The 23712-nt window shown below is 38.1% G+C and overlaps 1 protein-coding gene across 3 annotated transcripts in view; it reads right to left on the bottom strand.

The window, feature by feature from the left end:
* LOC143373496 (lachesin) overlaps nucleotides 1-23712 on the bottom strand; it is a 295616-nt gene that overhangs the window by 13083 nt on the left and 258821 nt on the right. For all 3 annotated transcript variants that reach the window (XM_076820827.1, XM_076820825.1, XM_076820826.1), the window contains exons 7-8: nucleotides 5245-5364; nucleotides 1350-1520 (exon numbers count right to left, since the gene is read on the bottom strand). In XM_076820827.1, coding sequence (XP_076676942.1) covers nucleotides 1350-1520; nucleotides 5245-5364 — 291 coding nt within the window. The remainder of the gene's footprint in view (nucleotides 1-1349; nucleotides 1521-5244; nucleotides 5365-23712) is intronic.

Raw genomic sequence — 23712 nt, 5'->3', positions numbered from 1 at the left:
TTGACTTACAGTATGGGGTAGGTTGACTATTGGTACAATCAGTTAAGAAAATGTTATGAGCAACTTATCTCAATGGTAATAAAATAACACAATGCCACAGGAGTTGTTTCATTATAAAATATTAATTTCTTTCTTTCATATTTTAATAATAAACTGAAAAATTGTTCAACTTAAACATAAATGATAACGTATTTATACCATAGTAAAATTTAAACAAAAAATAAAAATCGCTTTCTGAATAACAAAACAACAATTTAAATCTTATTAACGTTCATTTAGACTTCAATAATCTATATAACCTTCAATTATTTATGTACAAACAAAAATACTATGTCAATAGATCGTCTAATAAACAAACTTTAAAATAGTCCCTTAACATTTATTCTATTGTTACTATATAGGGCGTGAAAAAATAAAATATTTAAGAAAAAATATTTACTTACATAGTCAATTTTTCCACAAATGCTGATAACTGTTAAAAAAACGTGCGATCGCGGGGTAGGACATAAATGCATGGCATAGTAGAAGTGACTTCTTTCTGCAGTAAATCGTTCCGCAGTGCAGTATATGTCGGTACAAAGTTATTAACAATTAGTCAACCTACCCCTTGGGACAACCAGCCCCGGTTTCACCTACAGAATGTGCTTAAGAATGTCTCCACACCAATTTACCACCCTTTTGGGTATGGTTGGTGCGAAAATATGGAAACAGGACACACGCATGAGGGATGCAATTCCGCCACAATTTAAGTTGGAAGTGATTTTGAATTTTTGGCATTTTAGCCTTGTTTACATTAGTCAAGTAACTCGGCCTAGCGAACTGAGCCCAATGCTCGGCCCAGCTACTATGCTGTCCGCTCTACCACTCGACTCGGCTAATACTCGCCCGTTTACTCGACTTTTTTAATCGACCAACTGTTTACACTAGTCGAGTTAGATATGCTTTTTCACACTCGCCACTCTACTGTACCGTTTACTTGACTAATGTAAACTAGGCCTAACCATTAACATAAGACGCTACATTACTTCCACTTCATCTTTAATTCCAAAAATCAAGCTAATTTTTATCAAGAAACAAAGTATACGTGTACCTTGAAGTTACCCTTCTGACGACACGAAACTACAATTTGCTTTTACAGATTGTTCTGAATTATTGAAAGTTTGAAAGCCTCCTACATTGAAAACGACGACCCTATCTCAACGACGTCGTAAAGAATAGAACAAGGATGAATAAAAGAAGACCTCGTGTCAGGCTTCAGGTCGACGAAGCCCCGAATCTGTGAGGCTTAGACGAGACTTTATGTTAGATGTGCTTCCACCCTTATCAACGCATTATCCAAGGTAACTCACCGTAAAGTCGAATGTTGCCCTCAGCATCGCCGATCGAATTCTTCGAGATGCACTTGTAACCACCGAGATCCTGCTTCTGCAGATTCATGATCACCAGCCGCATCTGAACGCTGTACACCGACGTCTTCGCCTCAGACATCGCGTACTTGTAGTTGCTAATTATCATCTCGCCTGTCAACAAACGAATTTCAACGAGAATAAATGTTTAAGAACATAAGTCGAATGTTAATTTCCGATAGTTACGAAACGCTACTTGACAAGGTAAAGATACTGGTTCGCTTATTGACAAAAATCTTTGCACATGGGGGCCATTTTTATAAAGTGACACTCTGCGAAATTAGATCAAATAATAGTAAATTGTAAGTGCTTGGATGTCTTAAAATGATTTATTTTTAAGAGGAAACACTTGCAAGCATTTAATTTAATATTTCTGCAGCAGATGCCACTATTTTGTCTTTTGTAAAATGGCCCGCTGATTCCGAAAATAAGGTCTACAATTTTTGCTATGGATACATTTTCGAGATATCGACAGGTGAACTTTTTACCTGTTTGTCAAAAGGTGGTCTCACTTAATGGCGAATATCTCGTGTTGCGAATGACCGATATGGTTGAAAATGATATCAAATTAAAGATAATTGAATCACCCACAAATGTACCTCACAAAACTTTCAAATCAGTTCAGTAGTTCGGGTGAAATCGATTGAAATATATGAAAAATGTCATTTTTTTCGAACGAAATTGAAATTGACAATTTATTTAATCGTCTGGGAAAAATCGAAATCGCGAAAATGGTCACAGTTTCTCAGTTCTTACGTGGAATCTGTACTTTTACGAAGAAAATAAGGTGCTATTGAAGAAAATCTATGGATAAATACCAAAGCTAGAGGTAATTGTGTGAAAACACTAAAATTTCACATTTTCTTAGTTTTTGTGTTCTTTTTTCATATTCTTGTGTTATTTCAATTTTAATTGATTCTGTAGATTTTTTCAAGTACTTTGTTAATATTTATGTGTTTTAGAAATAGTTCTGGCTCTTCCTTTGTCTTTTGTATGTTTTGGTAACCGCGAGGGAACGGTTCTTAAATTCTAGAAAGAACCTAAGTAATCGGGTTAACCCGCTACGAGCGCGGGTTACTAGTAAAATAAGACAGTCTAGCCTAGACTAGACAGTCATTTAAGGGGGGTTTGGCTATTGTTCTGAATTTTTGTGTGGCAGTGAAAAAAAAACAATGCAGATACAAAAAGAGCTTTGAAAAAAAAATCGGGTGTTCCTGGCGTTGACGAAAAGTACTGTAAGGTTTATCCGAATCACAAAAAAGAACAGAGATTCTTAATCTATATGAATGTGGCTATCGATGGTAGTAGATTTATTAATAAATATAAAAAAATGTTAAAATGGCAGCCTTTCGAAGAAGGCGATGCGTCCTGATTTCAGTCTGAAACAGGTTTTGCCGCAAAATCAGGAAAATTTCTTTAAATAAAAAAGGAACGGTAACAGATACGACAATAAATCTACCACCGATAGCCACTTTCATATAGATTAAAAATCTCTTTTCTTTTTTGCGTTTCGGATAAACCTTACAGTACTTTTCGTCAACGCGAGGACCACCCGATTATTTTTCAACGCTATAAGATATAAAAAGTTATATCTGCCATGTTATTTTTTTCACTGTCACACAAAAATTCAGAACACTAGTTCAAGATACAATAAAACAGCCTGCCAAACCTCAAATTAATTTGTCGAACCGTTTTTGTAGAAAAAATTCACAAAGAATTACCAATTTTTCGGCCCAACATGGCGCAAACTCCCCCTTAAGGCAAATCAGTGATATGTAAATCTACAGGCACTAGCCGAGACCGGGGCAAGTTGGTTCAATTCTTTCCTACGATCTAGCGTACGAGTGTGTACATTGACGTTAACAATCGTTTTTTAACTGTTTTCGTTTATATAGAGAAAAAGTAAATAGTTTTGATACATACAAATTGATCGTCCAAATAACATTTTTTCATTCACTTTTTATGTATTTTCTCAAGTTTTCGCTTACAATATATTAAAGAGGAAGGACCAAAGTATATTTTAGCATATTTGTTATCAAGTAATTAATTCAAACAAAAATGCAAAACATTGAAAACTGAAAAACGCATCAACTAGCCCCGGTCTCTTCTACATATTCAGATCAACTGAATACACAATGTTTAAAATATACGAATATATAATCCAACGCTGTCCAAGGTCGCTCACGCGTGAGCTTGGGGTACTCCCACGCACCAGTTATTAAACGCGTTTATTGTTTAATGGTGGTAAAACACTGGTAGAAACGCCAATACTCAGTGAAGTTTCGAGATTATTAACATTTACTGTACTAAAGTAAGTAGTAATCTTTGTATCCTATATATTTACGTTAGTAATAACTATACAAAAATATAATACTGTTTAAAAAATATTAGGATAATTAATCTTAAACTCGTCGTAATATTAATATAACCTACTGTTTTATAATCGACTAAAGAAAGCCAAATTAATTAATTCGGGTAAATAATAAAGAATTTAACAGAAATTTATTATAAATAAAATATTTTTATTACCCCAAAATATTACCATATTGATTTATTTTCATTAACTGATAGAAACAGTTAAATTAAATATATATTCAATAATTGGGGCACTGATCATTTAATGACTGGGGCACGCTATGAATTTCATTTAATTACTGGGCCATACGAACAGTTTCGTGTTTTAATTAATTTAAAACTTTTCCTTTAACAAATGTAGATTTCGAATAATCATATTTAGTTAAAATTTTATATTGTTTAAATATAAAAGAAATCGCAATTATCTCAACTGCGTCCTTAACTGTTCCACCACTGGGCCATTTACCTTATTGCATACCAGCCAGCGGAATCGTGAAAACCACTCTTAAACACGTATAATAAAATCAGCATTAGGCGCCGTCAGGAGAAGGAAAATCCCAACATACGTTTCCCAAATGTTTTTGTTTTATGTTGTTTGGTTGTTATAGGGTATTTTTTTAAATAAGTACATACTCGGAAGGCTGCCACGGAGAGCGATAGCAAAGGAACAACTTCGTACACCATGAAACCGAGAAAAAGTGAAATTGTAGTGTTTTCACACAATTGTCTCTAGCTTCGGTATTTATTCATAAATTTTCTTCAATAGCACCTTATTTTCTTCGTAAAAGTGCAGGCTCAACGTAAGAAATGAGAAACTAGGCCCATTTTTGCCACTTCGATTTCGATTTTTCCCAGACGATTAAATGAATTGTCGATTACAATTTCGGTCGAGAAAAGGAACTTTTTTCACATATTTCCATCGATTTCACCCGAACTACTGAACCGATTTGAAATTTTGTACAGGTACATTTGTTGGCGATTCAATTATCTTTAATTTGATATAATTTTCGACCATATCGGTCATTCGCAACACGAGATATTCGCAATTTAGTGAGACCACCTTTTTGACAGACAGGTAAAAAGTTCACCTGTCGATATCTCGGAAACGCATCCATAGAATTTTTTTAGACCTTATTTTCGGAATCAGCGAGCCATTTTACATACGAAAAAAATAGTGGTATCCGCTGCGCAATTTTTTTTTATTTTGTAAACTTGAATAATTCAGCTTCAATTTAAATTTTTCTATGAGACGCACATGTCTTTGATTTTTGTCAGTAACCGTAGCGTTTCTAATAAATTGTTTCACCGAAGAGTGAGACGCTGCAAATTTATCGAACGAACGTCAGCGAAAATACCCATTTTCTGTTTCAGTTATTGGAAGGGTCTGAATTTAAAAGTGCCATGGAAAATGAAAGTTTCACCCGTTCATTCGTGAAAACGGCATTGAAATAAACCGACGCCGGGGTAGTTAATTGAATCTTACCTGATTCGCGTGTCCAATAATTAATGGCCTTCGGAGAAGCTTCCACGAGGCAAACCAGCGTGACGTTGGTTCCAGTTGGTGCGCCAACTAGCTGGTTCGGTACTTGAACCATCGGGTGGACTGTAATTTATCGGGATGCGCCATTAATCAATAGCCAAACATAAAATATGCGTGTATGTAATAATTATCGGCTACACCGCGATTTGTCACTTGGAATGATAGCGAGCAATGAAACGTACCGCGCGCTGACACGTCCTGTTAAAGTAAATTCGATTGCGTCGAATTGTGTCCGCTAGAAACCATGCACGAGGCATTGATTCGCAACTAATATCATTCCAATGACAAACTGGAAGGCTTTACTTGAAAATATATCAAATTATCGAAAGCATCCAAAATAGCAGTGTTAAACAGTCATCTGGACTTGTAAAGCACAGCTATCTGTGGCCACCCTCAGTTCTCGAGAAATTTGATTTTGAAAAAAGGCAAATTTTCGATTTTGAACAATTTTTCTGTTCAAACTGTAATAGTTATTCGATTGCTTGTTACGCTAAATTATTATATGAATTCTCCAGAATAAAAATAAGTCGGAAAAAAGTTAAATTCTGTTGAACAGTGTAATTATCCAGTTTTGATAGCGATTAAAAGATTTGCAGAACCTTCGTTCAATTCAATCTCAAAATTAACCCTCAGCTCTCGCGAAATTCGTTTTTGAAAAAAGGCAAATTTTCGATTTCGAACAATTTTTTTGTTCAAACTGTAACAGTTATTCGATTGCTTGTTACGCCAAATTATTATATGAATCCTCCCGAATAAAAATAAGTCCGAAGAATGTTAAATTCTGTTGAACAGTGTAATTATCGAGTTTTGATAGCGATTAAAAGAATTGCAGAACCTTCGATCAATTCAATTTCAAAATTAACCCTCACTTCTCGAGAAATTTGATTTTGAAAAAAGGCAAATTTTCGATTTTGAACAATTTTTCTGTTCAAACTGTAATAGTTATTCGATTGCTTGTTACGCAAAATTATTATACGAATCCTCCCGAATAAAAATAAGTCCGAAAAATGTTAAATTCTGTTGATCAGTGTAATTATAGAGTTTTGATAGCGATTAAAAGATTTGCAAAACCTTCGTTCAATTCAATCCCAAAATTAACCCTCAGTACTCGAGAAATTCGATTTTGAAAAAAGGCAAATTTTCGATTTTGAACAATTTTTCTGTTCAAACTGTAACAGTTATTCGATTGCTTGTTACGCCAAATTATTGTATGAATCCTCCCGAATAAAAATAAGTCCGAAAAAAGTTAAATTCTAAACAGTGTAATTATCGAGTTTTGATAGCGATTAAAAGAATTGCAGAACCTTCGTTCAATTGAATCTCAAAATTAACCTCTCTGCATAACACACATAGACAATAAAAATATAATATCCAACTAATTCAACATCGAAATAGCCATCGCAGAGTTTCCAGTCGTACCCAAAACTGCCTTATTACAACTGATCTTTCTGTCGCGGAAACTAGTACAAGATCACATTCATTCCTGAGTCCCCAGGAGCACCCAGGTCCCGCGGGAGGGATGTACAGGGAGCAGAAGAAGTAAGGACGATCCCAAGATCGATGTGCACACGTATATTGCACTGGTTCCAACGTGTAATCGCCTTACACGGTACTTTGTGGTGTTCGTTCCTTTGTGAGAGCCATTAGCTTGCTCCATGGGACCTGCGTAACTCACGATAATGAAATGCTGACATGCTTGACAGGCTGTCATTTAGAACGAGCCGAAGGTACTACTCGTGACGGAAGCGCGTTCTCCGTTCCGAATATCGTAAGCAGCTTTTCGCGAGCTGCTTAGGCTTTAGCAGCCACCCTTGACTGGACAGTTCTTTTGACCGGGACTACAAAGTCCATGTGCCTCAAGGAGGCACCTGTGAGCTCCGACGCGACGGTTTACTTAATCGCCGTATAGTTTGAAGATAAGACAATGAAGGTGGGCGAACTGCGCCTGGCAGATCCTTGGCTCGTTCTTTTAACAGGATTTCAAATATGTTTCGAATGTTTCGAGTGGGATTAGAGGGATTCGCGTAATACCGGACCGGTGCAGAATTTTTCTACGTCAGAGATGGAAGATGGGATGGAAATTCGTAATCTTCGTTGTAAGAATTCTGTATTCAGAAGTGGTGGAAACGAATTCTAAGCGATGAAAGGTTGCCGGAAATTTTGTTATAGAGGAAGTGCAGTATATTTGGAATACCAGTTGGTTTAAGACGATTAAAAAATTACAGCAGAGGATGCGAACAAATAAAACTGCATAATATCATAGGGAAACTAATAAACTTTTATATTTTAAACTCTCAGTAATAATGAAAAGCAAAAAGTAACTGAAACTTTGATCTAAATGAAAAATGGCAGGAAGGTGCAGGTAATTTGGAATACCGGTACTACAATTTACCTTCGCTTTAAAATCTGAAGAAAAAAAACATGTAGATAATAAAATTATTTTCTTTTATGATCTAATCAGGCTGAACAATCACAATATAGGAACCATCTTAGATAAGTAAAATACATAAAAAGTGATATTTAAGTTAAACGATTTTATTTAAAATTCTTTAAAGATTTGTGGTTATGGGTTATATTTATTGATGACTGGGTAATTTTTTCAACCACCTGGGATTATTTTTCATAATTTTGTATTGTCATCTAAACTACGTACGCCTGCAAAGTTTCAAGTCTATTGGATAGTTGGAAGTGGGTTAAAATTGAGTTTCTAGATTTCAACCAAACAAACATAAAAGCAAACAAGCATACTTACATACACACAAGCAGAGGATCGAAGCTGAATAAAAAAATTACGCGAAAAAATCAGGATTTCAACTTTAAATAGCTGCCATGTTGTTTTAACTTAATATTTCGGAAAATTCTCTCCGTCAACCTGAGGATACATTCATATACTAACGAAATCTTTTTGGATTTTTGATTTTAGATAGTCTGGTTCCGAATGGCAATGCTCACCGCAAAACCAAATTTTTAAAAATGCTTCTTGGATGTCGCTTGTTATTTTATTATAAACGTAAATATTTTTCTACGAAAAAATTACCAAATGTTCTTCAAATGTTGCTCTTTTAAACGCAAAAAGTTCTGTAAAAATATACGCTTCCGCTTCTTCAAAAAAAAATCACAAATGTTCGCCTCTTTTCGACCGCCTGACTAGGCATAACCCCTTAACCCTACGGTGAGTCCTAACTCTTCAACCAACCAAGGATCCTACTACCCTCGGTTTCCAACCGAGTATACCCGTCCCGGCACCTTCACCCGAGTATTCGGAGCCCGTCGGACAACAACAGCGAAGGACGACCAAGGAACACCGCGAGATCCTCAGGGAGAATCTCGATCCAGGCACCTTCCACAACAGCTTTGTGAACCATTCAGATTGATATTTGTAGATATTCATAGTTCCGTCATTTCAAAAGTTCCTTGGAGTTAGAAGATAGCAGAGATGGGCAAAATTTTTATTTAAATAAAATTTCAGATAACGAATAAAAGCTAAAAAAATTATTCGTCATGTGTCGAATAAAGTTGACCCGGGTGAATTAATTGTTTTATTCAGCGTTTCAACTTCAGCGCCAAATAAATTTTTCCACTTTAACTTCAACTTTATCCGTCGAGTAAAAAAATTAGCTTTATTCGTCAAATAATCTAAAGTTAAATTAACTTTTATTTTATCTGTTATTTGAATAATTCTTTATCGAGTGAATGCGCAACTCTGGAAGATAGTTGGTCAAAGAATCTTTCCTATGTCGAATTTTTAGAAAACAATTGGAAAAATGGGGGAAAACACAGAAAGCACGAACACCATATATTCGCATAATTTGCTCGATTTGAGTATGATGAATTTTATTATAGAAATTAATTGGAATTGTATTTTTCGGGATGACTGTTCCGGATGTTTGTTTGTCAGGTGCAAAAATTGGTTCGTCCGGCGAAAAACATGTCAATCTAAACAATTTTCCCGCGCAGTTGGACCTCTGGGCCAAAGGATACGACTGGGCGGAATTATTTAAACACATCACCAGTGCAATTAAAACTTTTTCGATGTTGTCACGGTTGCGCGCGACTCATAAATCAATCTTTATATCTCGATGCGGAGCCCGTTGGTATCGACGCGAATATTCATTTAGCAGGTTTCGATTGCGGCTACGTCGTTTCGGTTGGATGTTTAGATTAATGAGCCGAGCGTAATCGAATTTTGTAATTGGCCAGGCGAAACTGCGATGACACCAAAAACACGAATAAAGACATATGTCCACTAACGAATACGTGTTTAAACAATTGAATTGGGAGCCGCATTGGGCGCATTTCTATCTGAAAGAAACGTTCGCGACTAAAATCCACGTGGAGTTCATTGTGTATACAGTTACAGCTCTGCGCTTTGTTCACGTGGTACAGTATTTCAAATGAAAAGAGTAATAGATACGTTTTAATTTGTTTTATATTAAATGATTTATTGAAGTACACGTGACGCAATTTTTCATTGAAAAATAACTTGATGCTTCGATGCAAACTCGATGCTGCGCACAATGCAAAGAGCTGCATAAAAAAATTAAAAGAATTGATATTGAATTGCAGGTACTCATGGACGACACAGGGAACAAGAAGAATCAATTCTATCATCGAAACGTGGATTAATTGACCGACCTGCTATTACCTCCTATTACTCGAAAATCTGAAAATATTTACACCCTGTTCGTCACAAATGACAGAGAACATGCTATTACTAATCACCACCTGTCACAAACACAGATGAATAAGACATCATTCATTAACAGCTTTCAAATTAAATTACATTAACGTCAGCAGTGCCACGGTATTTTATTCCGTTCTGAATCGTGTGTCTACCGTTCAAACCCAGACCTTTGTCCTTTGAGACAAAATGATAGTCGATTAATTAATGGTTTATTCATACATGTTACGTCCTAAAGTAATATAGACCGCCTCTCTACGATTTATTAATACGGTCCCTGCTGGAATAATTAACGGTTAATAATTCATCCCCATCTATGAGTAGCTCGTTTGCGATTTTCCAATTTTCCCCGCGACCCCAAGCTTCTCCCCGAAGGCGGCGCAATTCTAGTAGGGCCAGCTACGACACAGGGCTTAGGGAATACCGTAAGGCTGGCCTTCCCTTTAAATGTTAGAGGGCTCGGATGGTATTTGGCGATAGGTCGGCTGGCCGCGAAATAAATCATTTAAATTGGAGGAAAGAGAAATCCCGGCTAATAGCTTAGGATCCCGCGAAGGTGTGTCCCCTGATGCGATTGCGGGGATGAAGTAAGCCCGTAAGGCGAAACATTGGGACGCCCCTAATAGGTTTCCAGGTCGGCTGGTCAAGCCGCTTTATGTGGTTTCGCCGATGGTAGGCGATCTTCATGATGAGTATTAGCGCCATGATATCACAACTTCGTGATAACCTTCAATAAATCCTTCTTAACTTGTATTACCGCTGTAGGGAGTAACTTACACCGAGGGCTTCAAGTAATCGCGGACTTTATCGCGTATTTATTGCCTGCCACGCGACCTTTAATCGCGTTTCAGAGTATTATGTCGGTAAATATCGATGCTGATGTTTGCTCCCCGGGAATTCATTTTTCGAACCATTTTGTAGATACGTGTTTGAATGTGTACTTACATGATTGGTACGCGTTGAAGCTATGCGGGTGGTGATTGGAAATCGTTTCAAGGTGAGTCACTTCATAGGTCAATGACTGACCTATTCGATAGCATCGTATGAAATATTCTCAAATTAAAGGATTGTTTGTACTAAATTACAATCTTCTAAGCTTTCCTCTGTTTAATACTATCTGCTGAGTTACTAAATAGGCAATAATTTCTGAAACTTTGTTTCCTGCGTTTCATCTTGATAAAACAGTATCGTAATGGATGAAACAAATTTTGAGTCCTTGGTTCAAAAACTAGATACTGCGAGGGTTAAAATGCGTTTTTTAAATATTTTTTACGACCATTTTTCGCAGAGATACAGCTATTTGCATCGCTTAAACTTACAAAATCTTAGAGCTTTTTGATTGAGTATAATAATTTGGCCAGCCACTGTAGAAAATGGGGGATCAAAAATAGGAAATACTAATTTCGAAACCAAACACACCTTCCAAATGTCGCTCGCTACCTGTTTCAGATTACATATATTCGGAGAAATATTCCTCGCAGATATTTCTGAACGCAGATACAGTGACTCGCATTAATATTCGGACACTTTTTAAAATCGCATAACTTTTTTAGAATTGGTCGAAAATTCCCGAAATCAGCGATTCTCGACCTTATTCTGCGATCTTTAAACGTTTGTAGCTCGGAGCGACGTCATATGAAAATAAGAAATTCCTTTTTTGTTTAAGTAATTTCTTTTTAAGCAATTGATTTGGCTAATAAGGAATTGCTTAGTTTTTATTCATCAGGCCCAGTGTCTGAGTAACTTCCCAATCATTGCCTGACAATAATTTGAAAACCTTTGTATATATAAAGCAGTCATCCGTGTAATAAAATAAAAATAAAACAAAATAAGAATTCTATAGAGGAATGTAGCAAGATCCATCTTCTGTCCCAACCTCAGAAACTCAATTTACTTCGATAAAAATAAAGGGAGTACAATTTCCCCGCAAAGAAGAAGATTATGTCGCCCATAAATACCATGGGTATCCAATAACACCGATACCTCAAAACCAACCTTTCTTCCAAAAAGAAATCCCTCAATCATTTCCAGAAACCTACAATCTTCTTGTAACGTATCTATCTTTTAACCCTTAACTGGCATCTTGGGGTCGCTCATGACCCCAGGCACGCAAAGTTCGCTGCAAAATTTTCGGTTGTCTAAGCTTGTAAACTGTTTTTCTAATTAATTTTACAATAATAGTTTAACTTTCTAGGTTTCTATTATTTTACACATTACCTAAGAACAAAATATTCATAGAGGTTGATTCAGGGCCGACTTTACAAATGTCTGTGTCCTTTTTTATTTGGGGTCTGCCACGACCCCGGTATACCAGCCACGTTTGCCAAAAACAGTATACCAGTTAAGGGTTAATAGAAGCTCAATGCTCAAAGATACAATGCGAAAGGCATTACTAATCAGCAATATCCATTGCAAGATTCATGGAAAATACGAGACCCGTTTCGGACCCTCGGAGGAGGATGAAGAAGGTCAAAGGCTCGCGCGCAGTTCGTGTTAAAACAGCGAGACGTTTAAAGATGTCCAGCAGGAATATCGTCGGGGTCGAAATACGCTAGCGGTGCTGCGGCAAAACGCTAGGAAATCCTGTAATAGGTTTCTGGGTTGACTGGTTAGGGAGCAGACTGTGGTTTTGCGGGACCAGCTCCCATAGAAAGCAGAATTTCCTCTGCTTCTGAGCCAAAGGACAGATCTTCCTACTTCAGTGGCTAATACTATAACCTCTGTGCTCCTCCGCGCTCCTACATGCCCCTTTTACCATGAGCAAATGATTGGTACTACGTTATTTCCTTCAACATTCGTAAACGATTTAAAGATATCTCCTACGTCGTGCGACGCGATGAAACTTCGTGGAAACCGCTGCATTCAACGAGACCAACTCTGTGAAATAATCTAAATTTCCCGTGTCTTCATCGTACCACTTTGTCGCTTCTACAGATTTTAATTGCCGTAAACTGGGGTGACTTTGCCCACTTTTGAACTTCAAACAACTTTTTTAGCACTCCTGGTGCATTAAATTGTTTTTTGGAAAAATACTATTATACGGTAGATAGCGTGTAGATTTAAATAGGCTTTTAAAAAAAATTCTTTACTTAAACGTAAGCTTTTAAAATGTCAAAAACGTGGTGGGCAAAGTTACCCGCTCAGTTGGGGTGTCTTTGTCCACGTCAAATTTTTCAGTGCAAACATGCCTGAAACTCATTATTGAGTTATGATTGAGCAATCGTTCTGATTCTAATGGATGCATAAGACTAGTATTATCAAAACATATGTTTTTTAAAAAAAAATTGCTGTTTTACCCCACCCCGAAAACACGCTTTTTTCGTTCCCGAGTTGTCGCTAAGATTCGTCTCGTCGTAATTAGGGGAGACCGGGGCAAAGTGGGGCGGAAAAAGTTTGAAGTCGAATAAAATTTTTCCCTTTCAATAAAAATGTTTGGAAGTAGATTTATAATATAATTAAAACATTACTATTTATAAATGGCGAATAGCAATACTTAAAATCAACTTAGAGTATATTAAAAATCAACTTGAAAGAAATGATGCAAGAGGTATGGGGTAAAGTGAACTCCTATCCGGGGTAAAGTGAGGTGCAACAAAATAAGAATTTTAATTAAGGATATTGGTAAATATTAACCCCTTGCGCTGGAATGACGTATGTAGCACCGCAGCTTCTGGCTTTTTTGCATCGTGGTTGTCAAAAACTGTGGCAGATTTTTCATTTTTTTTAGTTAGTTTCTGTTCCACCACGCCGCGTGGTTTTCTAGCCAGCTGACAGCTTAAGATATTATGCACATCACTTGCGCATTGCTTCTTAGCAGCCACTTGCAGCTCAGTATACCCCGGTCACTATACCCCGAATATGTACTCACTGGAAAATTAATTATTTAATAATGTTAGGGTTAATGTTTTCTCAAACGCGTGTACATCTATGTTTATAAGCTTGTTATAAACACGCAGAAAAAATTTGGAGTTAAAATAACACATTTAAGACTCATTAATTTTTCAAATAAATTTCCATTTTTCGATATCTGAATTTGCATAATAATCATTGTGGTATTACACACATTTATTACGTCACAAAAAATTCTAAATATATTCTATTGTTAAAGAATAAATTAAGAAAGCTCATTTTACCCCGAGGTTCACTTTGCCCCGGCCTCCCCTAAGTATGTTCGCTTTCGGGACGCCTTGCGACGTTTTCTCTAAGTGGTCAAAATATTTTACAACCGTCTCGACACAGCCGCTCTCGCGCGAGAAATATTTTGACACCTTCTTTCGGTCAAATTCGTTTTGTGTCTTCTTATGAAGCCCATGCACCGGTCCTGGCCGGGTGTGTTGTTAACGAATTTAACAATATTTTATTCCCAGTCCTGTTCAAGCACTGTGTGACAATTTCGTACGAGATTTTAAGGTTTATTTTCTCTCAACAGCACAAAGTTCAGAGATCACAAAATTCACTTGGAAAAAACATTTTGTTCGTGTAATTTTTAACTCTGACTGAAAAATCACCATGAGGAGTGTAAAAGGAAATGATTATTGATAGTCTCTTACACCACACTCTATTTAATACGCGAAAAGGCGATACAATGTGAAATTGCTGAATATAGTTAACTGATGAAAACTTGTATGCAATACGGCGCGTGACGTAGCCTCTACAGGCGGTTCCAGGTGAGTGAGGGCGCGCGTCACCTCTGGAGGACTATTTATACAGCCCCCGCAATTTTGGCGCGAAAACGCTTCCGCGCGCTGGGAGAAACCCTAACCTGGGCGAGCCTAGCCGCCAGATGCGTACGTGGCCATGCTGACTCACCCAGGCCCACGGGGGAAAACTCAAACGTACCTGAAACTACAGAAATATCGCCTCACAAATATGGAGGCGAAGTAGCGATCAAACCTCTGCAACCATATAATTGAATTCGCTATTGTTTTTTTAGTTTGACGTTGCAGAAATTATTGCTATCGATTACAAAACACCATACGTTCTAATTACTTCACAATAAAATAAAATAAAGTTTTTCCGAAAAGTGGGCAATGTCACCCCGGCGGCAAAGTCACCCCTGTTTACGGTACGTTAAGTTAATCAGAACTGTAGTGAAATCAAGTTGGAAGAAGAATTTCAGTGATCTGCTGTTGCAGTATTGACTCCTAATGATCCTTAAGTGGTGAAGGAGGAGTTTTTCTAATCCCGTACCCCCCTTCGCAGTGGTTTTACACCCCCCAACACGTGCTGCAATAAGCGAAAGCTTCCAGCTCGGCGGAGCGGTCAGTCGGACCCTTTATGCTCAATGACAATATCTGTTCCAGTATTGACGTTGAGACCTCTTCGCTTTATAATTGAGACATTGAGAGAGAAAACGGACAGCCAAAATAAAAAATTATAATAATTTTTCCTATTTTATATGATTAGTACAGCCTATTGCTAAACATTATTGCCACTAACTGAATTTGGCAGAAATTGTGGGTTAGTCCGTTTTAGCTCCCAATGCCTCAATTGTGGAGTCCAATTTGCCGGGCAAAGTGCGCACGCAAGATTGTGTGTAATTTCGTTCTGCAGGGCAGGAACGCGTAAGCCCTCCCTTTAATCGAGTACCGCGATTCCATTTCTGCGGATGGCCAGATCTGAGCGGAAAGAACGCTTCCATCGATGTTATCCAAAGGAATCCATCGACCGTGATGTTGCGAACGATAACGCGATCATAAATCACGATAGCCCGCCTAAAAAGGGCCGCCGCGTAAAAAGGGATGTAAACCAGAAATCGTAAACTGCAGTTTAACGTGTAAGTGGTAAAAGGAGACAGAAATCCAATACTGCAGTGGCCGGTATGCACGTAAAGTTCTTATCTGCGGAAGCAAAACGTCGAAATCTCTGATTGCAGCGCGGACAGTAAAAGTGGAAACTTTCGCCTCAGTCCTTGTAATTTCTGCCGAGCGTCCGCCGCCGTTAATATTCTAACATTACCGAGCACTGGCACGGTTTTTCAACACGTGACAATATACAGTATCTTCGGGAGAGATTATGCATAATATTAATTTGCAATGCAGGGCAAAGTGGCCGAGAGGAATGGAAATTTTTATAAACAAGTTGAGAAAGCGGGAATCGATTTTGCGAATTTATTTTTTTTCCCCCCCTCCCATCGTTCTTGGCGCGTAGCTTGTTAGAATTTCCGCTGAAATTTTATTAAGCCCCGGAGAAATTGTGCCATATTAAAATCGATATTCCGAATTTCAATTTTCCCGACCGTAAACAGAGTTCGTCGCTATAAAAATCAACGATACGCAGAGCGCGAGGAGCGGGTGAGCGTTCCTTGACGGACTCCTCGTCGTAAATTCCACGTCGCGTTCGTATCGTCATAAACAATTACACCGATTCCAGCGGCGCGACTCACCGGGAGCCGGCGGAATTGCGCGGCAACGAAATAAAGCTTCGAACAATTTGTCCCGGAAGAGGTGAACTGGCCTCCCCCGAAATTGTTCCGCCGGTGGCAGTGATTTACGGTAGTTGTAATCAGTTTGATTAACGCAGACAGCCGCGATAAATGCAGGTGCAGCGCGAGGCTGCTTCAATTTGCGAAGAACCTGCGAACTGTTCTGCGAAACGATGTCGCGAGTCCCACCAATGGGCTGGATCTAGCCGAAAATTCAATTATTCTTCTCTGTTTTATTGGGGCCCTTCCGGGTCCGGGCGATCCATATCGTAATATGAACGTTCCATATGTTAGAGCTAATGGAATATTATTATTATTATTGTTATTATTATCAACGGGTTTAAATACAATTATTACAAACATAAGAAGAAATAGGAAAACTTACTAGTAGGTTACAAGTCGTTGCACTTAAGGGGTTATACCTAGTCAGGCGGTCGAAAAGAGGCGAATATTTGGGATTTTTTTTTGAAGAAGCGGAAGCGTATATTTTTACGCTTCCGCTTATTAATTTTTTCATAGAAAAATATTTAAGTTTATAATAAAATAACAAGCGACATCCAAGAAGCATTTTTTAAAATTTGGTTCTGCGGTGAGCATTGCCATTCGGAACCAGATTATCTAAAATCAAAAACAAAAAAGATTTCCTTGGTATATTAATGTACCCTCAGGTTGACGGAGAGAATTTTCCGAAATATTAAGTTAAAACAACATGGCAGCTATTTAAAGTTGAAATCCTGATTTTTTCGCGTAATTTTTATATTAATATATATATTTCTATAGTTTAAGACATCCTTAATTCAATGCAAAAAGTTCCATTAAAATATACGTAGTAGTTTTCCTTTAATTAATTCCTAAAGAGCACCTATTTTTGTGGGCTTTAGACCGGAACAGCCCCTTAACCCTTTCGCTACGGCAGTCCGCTCCGCCGGAGCACCCCCACTGAACGGGACCTCGCGTCAAAAGTGAACACATTGCGCGTGGACAGTCTTCGGCGTTCGGGTTTACGTCTTATGCCTGACCAACGTCACCTTGACAAGCTTTTGGAAGAAAAGGGACTTTTCTTTAAAACAAGATATTTATACGTGAAGCTACAATCGCCCAACAATAGCTCTACAGTTCGAACTGAAAGTCTTATAACCATTATATTTTTTATTATTGTTACTATTGTATTACTATGGATCGCGCAACGTCATTGAGTGTTGAAGAGATTGAGAAAATAAAAGAGTTTTGTCGAGAGCGACTATATTCGCCCGTTATATGTACATGGCGTTTTGTGAAGGGCGACTATAGTCGCGCGTAGTAGCGAAAGGGTTAAGGGTACTCTGTAGGCAGTCGTCTTTGTCGAAAAAGAAGTATTTCTTTTTCATTTAATTACAAAGGAATAGATAGAAGCTGAGACTTGTTCTTTGACACAAAGTTTGTTAGCATCATAAGCTTTAAAAAAATTATTTTGTTTTGCAGTGATAACTCAAAAACGGAGGTTCGAATGGATTCAAATCAAATTCGAGCATGTTCACAACATGTGTAGGCCTGAACCTAAATTGAAATTAATAAAAACTCTTATTCTTTATGAAAAGTAACCAAAATCTCATCTTTGCTTACGAAAAACGCTTTTTTATTAAAATTAGCCATTTTCTAGTAGCTGTAATTTTCATAATTTTGCTTCGTTTGTAGGTCGCTGAGTTTCGTTTCGTTTCACTAAAATCGCTGCAAAACAAAAGAAACTTTTTGAAAAGCCTCTTTAATAGTCTATCTGTAGCGTCATCTATAATGCACATTTTTGACTAAAGAAACACGTTTTTTTAAAGCTCATAATATTAATAAACATTGTGTCAAAGAACAAGCCCCAGCTACAATTTATTTCTTAGTAATTAATTGAAAAAGAAATGCTTCATTCTCGACAGAAACGACTGCCTAGTACCTACCCTTAAGTGGGTGGTAGAATTTATGGAAAGAAATAAGAAAACCCTCGACAAGCCAGAAGAAACACATTACCTTCAATCTTTTCAAGCTCTAATCCGAGTGCAGACATTTCTGGTACATAAATAACTTTTAGAATATTAAAGTAGAAGATTACGTGGATTCTTGAAGAAGCGACGTGCCGTATTATAAGCTTAGTGCAACCAATTACACAAGCACTTTGCAAAGCCTGGACTTCATTATTGTCGATGAAAAAGTGATTCTGCTTGATAATTTTACAGGAAAATGTTAGTTTTATACACCAGGGCAATCGCAACCAAGTGGAACTCTTCATCAGCGATGTAAATATTCGAAACGCGTTAAGCGATCGCGCATTAAGCGGCAGCGTTGCGAAAGGGTATGGCGTGATCGGTGCGCGAGGAGTTTTGTAGCGGCTGGAGAGTCGGTCAAAAGTTAGAAGTTAATCCACACGAATCTAAATTAAGTCCCGCGAGCGAAACCAGCTAGATAGATAGCTGGTGGTCACGTTTAGTTCGGGTAGAACAGTTACCACCCAAGGTAGATTTAACCCTTTAATTTCCACGGGCGAAATATTCCGCTGAAGCTGGCCGCGTGTGCAAGTAACTTTACGAACGCGCTCGTCCTTACTCTCAGACTATTTTGTATAACAAGGCAATGGTCCGTCTGGTAATGTGTTTCAAGCGACACTGTACACAATTATGGCATAACTACGATATATTATGATTAAAGATCAAACACCTTCCCGTGAGATATACCCTTTCCACTTTTCAGAGAATAATAAAAATTGAAATGGCAGGAAAATATAGTCGAGTCGGAGAACATTTGAAGACCCTGCAGCAAGAGGGGTGCAGCTCCATCTTTTCCAACTTCGAGTAAATTAGAAAGAACTGTTCATAAAATTATTGCTTCGAGGAACACTAATTGGGAAATATATATTTTCACACAATAAGTAGTAGTTACTCACAAGGAAACATCCCGAACCCGAAAATTCAAAAAATTCTGAAACTTTGTGAATATGTAGGGAATTTCCTCCTGATTACAACGGGATTTTTGTTTGCTGCCCAAATTCACTCTAAGGGGGTGTAATTGACCCCTGGAGATCCGGTTATTTTCCGATTTTGTGTTATAATTCGTGAACTGTAAAATATTTTTTTACCAAGTGATAGATCTAATTAAAAGAAGTAACTTTTGTCTTGAAACTTTTTTTCAATCTCTTACAGTTCCCGAGTTATAACACAAAATCGGAAAATAGCCGAATTTCCAGGGGCTAATTTCACCCCCTTCGAGTGAATTTGGGCAGCAAACAAAAATTGCGTTGTAACCAGGAAGAAATCCCCTACATATTCACAAAGTTTCAGATTTTTTTGAATTTTCGGGTTCGGGATCTTCCCTTGTGAGTTGGTCAGTTTTTATTTCTATTTTTGGCGAAAAATATTCTATAAAAAAATATTAATATTAATATTTCTACTTCTATTTACTCGCAATAAATCGCTCATTTGTTATCGGATTTGCATCAGACATATTACAAGTCATAACTCAAAAATGGTAAAAAAAAATGAAGCTGCACCCCTCTTGCTGCAAGGTCCTCAAGTGGATGTGAATTAACCCAGAGATTCATTTAGGAATGGTGCAAGCTACTGAAATTTTTGGTCCACTTAAATTGTTCCCGGTGCTCCTTGATATAAAATAAGCTCACAAGGCGAGACATTAGGGGTTTCTGAGTGTGCTTTCGTGGCTGTCTAGCGAAGAGCTTCTTAGTAGTATGCGGTTTTCACGAGATAAGTACGGTCCACGAAAAGTAGAATTCTCCTCGCCCCTTGGGCGAGAAAGATGTGGTACTCTTGCTGTAACAAGATAACACCCGATCCTGTCCTATTACATAAACTATACTTTCTCGTGATAGCTCTGTATTAAGGCTTCTTCGTGTATTTCGGGGGGAAAAAAAGGTCTTAACCGCTGCAACATTTGCCCGAGAAGCTGTACAAAATCTATCATACTCTGATCCAATTTAGAATGTTTTAACGTCGTCTTGTAATAATTTACATTTCGCTACAGTGAAGGTTATTAACCACTGGTATTTTTTAAAATTTGTTGCAAACGTATACAGAGAAGCTTCCTAGTGATATCCCTGCTGATGGAAGTAAGATCGTACGCGCTGAGATATTTCCATTTACGCCAGACTATATTTCAGTTTCGGTGCTGCATTTGCATGTTGACCACAACCCTTGCTGCGAAAAATATGTGCAACCCTTCCGTTTGGTATTTCATTCTTTGTTCAAGACGGACGAATAAATACTACGAACAATACGTATGCATTTATGGAAATGAAAATGTACAGGAACAATGTCCTCATAAAGTGTTCTGGAATATACGAGTAGAACGAGTGGAGCAACAATTTCTGTTTAAAGGGGATGGGCAAATATTGTTGTCTCCTTTTTGGCAATGCAACGTGTAAAAGTGAGATATGTATGTTAATAATATCCAATTAGAAAATTATCTATGACTGAAAGTAAAAAGCTTTGGGGCAGAATATAAATTAAGACACACAGATCATTGCTTTCCATTATAAAGAACGAAGTATATGGTAGATGCCTCATTTACTGTCAGTGTCCCTATTACTGCCAATTTATTTATTTCACTTAAAAAAACGTAAGGTATAAAGAATAGACGTATAAAGAATGTACTATATTAATAAGAAGAACAGTCCAAATTTTGTAAAGAGTAGTGTAAAAAAGAATTTATCATAAAATTTGGACTGTTCTTCTTTACAAATGAATAGTGTAAAAAAGAATTTATCATAAAATTGGGACTGTTGCGTCTTTATTAAGTAAAAATAAATGAAGGGGCAGTAATAGGGACACTGGCAGTAATTGGGACATTTACCCTAATTAGGCAATCGATTAAAATAGATGACTTTTATCGTCCCAATTTTAAAAAATGTCCACAGACTTATGCGAAGAACACTAATTTTTTAATGAAAATTTCAGACTCCAAATTGTGCCAATTTAAATATATAAGAAATCTCAGTTAACTCATATTCATAAGCTACATTTGTTATCATTGTAATCAGAAGATTCCTTTTAATAATAAAATTGCATTGCATTAGCTTGTGCTCCAATTCGCGCCACCCTGGATTAAAACTGTCCGACGCGAGCAACCCCAAAAGCACCTTCGGTATAGGCGATAAATTAAATGAGCTATCGAGAACCATTGTTTGGCATTGTTCGGGCAATATAAGACAATCCAATTAAAACGATCGAATTTATTTTTCGGGGCTAATAAATCGCGCGTAATCAACCAACAATTAACCAGCTCCTGTGTGAACGCACTCGGAGCCGTCAGTTATTTCCATTCACACGTTGCTATTCAAGTATCGTACAACAGGGAGGGCCAAATGGAAGGTGTTGGCAACGGTTAAGCACGCTTTCTGCGCAATAATGACCAGCTATTGCACAATTGGGAATTACGCGCTGAATTTGAGCCACCGCATGTTTAATTCACAGGTAGGGGATTATGAATCTGATTTTCCGCCTCCGGCGCACGTGCATGTACACGTTTAAAATTATCATCGCGACCTATCGATTTATATATGTCAAATTATCTGAATAAATCCGTCCAGTATCGTCCCTGCGTAAACGTTTTTCATTCTCAGGATAGAAACATCCTGCGATTATTAAACTTGGAATGAAAGTGTCTTCTACACAGGTGCACTTTTATTCTTCTGCATTCCGACTTGTCGAGAGACACGAATACTTTGAATAAACGTCGTTTATTGATTCGACAGGACGTATCAGCAACGTTCGCTTAAGTTGAGTTATTGCTACCAGGTAGCACAAAAATAGTTTACCTGTATGTCAAATAAGAAAGCCATATCTGCATCGTGACTGAAGATATAACAGTTTATTTCGGACGTATGTGAAATCGATGCCTGATTTTGAGCGTACAGTATTTCCTCGTTACGGGCTCGGTTTGGTGTACGCGATATGGACTCTTCGCTATCCCCACCACTTCTGTCTCACTCTTGTCCGGCGAAGGAGAGAGCGAGATCGTCGGTGATACTGCAACACCGCGTATGAGCAGTTTGTAAATACCGCGGTTCTGCATTTTACCGATTTTACAGGAGGAAGAAAAAACTTAGTATTTCAGCCATTTTAAGGGATTTCTTTGACTGAACTTTTTAGGGTCAGTTTTAGTACGCCTTGTAATAAATAGTAACATCAATTCGTCATAAAAATGCTTAATTTCTGTGTAAAGTCACTTTCACGCACCAAACGTGCCGTCACTTCACCTGCTTTCTCTGTAAATGCGCGGTTTTGTCGCCAACTTGCTAAGAGAGACAGATTCACGGTATCCTTGAACCTGCTGGTTCCGTTGGTAAAAAGGCGGCTTCCTACTGGCTATTTCACATGGCGTGACTTTTAAAAAAAGCGAAACAATGTTTGGCAACCGTGGGCACGAAATCTCAATTTTGCTACTTTTGCAGATACGCGGTATTTACAAACTGCTCATACGCGGTTTTGCATTATCATCGACGAGATGGAACGAGAGCGAGCGAGAGGCACTTTTCAGTGCGAGGACAGTACGAGACGGACGCCGCGTTGATGTTTTATCTCGCTCCGTCTTTCGGACGCCTGACACTTTGTCCTTTGCGTGCGCGATGGTCGCAAGCGCTTACCGTGAGCCGAGCCTGCGTCAAGATTTTGCGAAGCGGTTTTCGTGTTCACGGTAAGCGCTTGTGACCATTGCGCACGCTCGCTGCGCACTCAGTGTTCCATCTCGCTCTCCCCTTCAGCCAGAAAGAAGCGAGAAACGAACACTCGGAATTAGGGCTCTGTTCACGATATGGGCTCAACGCCGGTCCCGACCAGCGAGCCGTTAACGAGGAAATACTGTATCGCGCAAAGTCTCATTTGGAGTTTATGAAATATTTTACGGGTTTATCAGATATATTTAGATACCTTATTATCCAGATTTAATATGTAACCTAATCTGATTCATATAAAATACCAATGGCATAACACAAAATACTAAAAGTATAACTTTGGACTGCGGGTACGGTAATGGTGGACACGAAGGACACTCACGGTTATGCACACACGTATATACATTTATCCAATACTTCGCAGTGATACAGTTTAACGATATGTAAATGCGCGATAATCTCCTGACGCGAGGGCGTAAGTCTGGATCTTAGTTGTCCACACCGGAGAGCAACTGCCAAGAGCCGGAGACTGGGCCTGTCAGAGAGTCTAACTGATTCTTGGTCCACGAAGGGAGCGCTATCAGGCAGTCGTGCGTCTGGGGTAGTCGTCCGCACCGAGGAGAGACTAGTCAAAGCTAAGACTTGTAACAGGCCCAAATTTTT

The sequence above is a fragment of the Andrena cerasifolii genome, chromosome 9, assembly GCF_050908995.1.
Source record: "Andrena cerasifolii isolate SP2316 chromosome 9, iyAndCera1_principal, whole genome shotgun sequence".
NCBI classification, from domain to species: Eukaryota; Metazoa; Arthropoda; class Insecta; order Hymenoptera; family Andrenidae; genus Andrena; species Andrena cerasifolii.
This window is presented reverse-complemented; position numbering and strand designations above follow the sequence as displayed.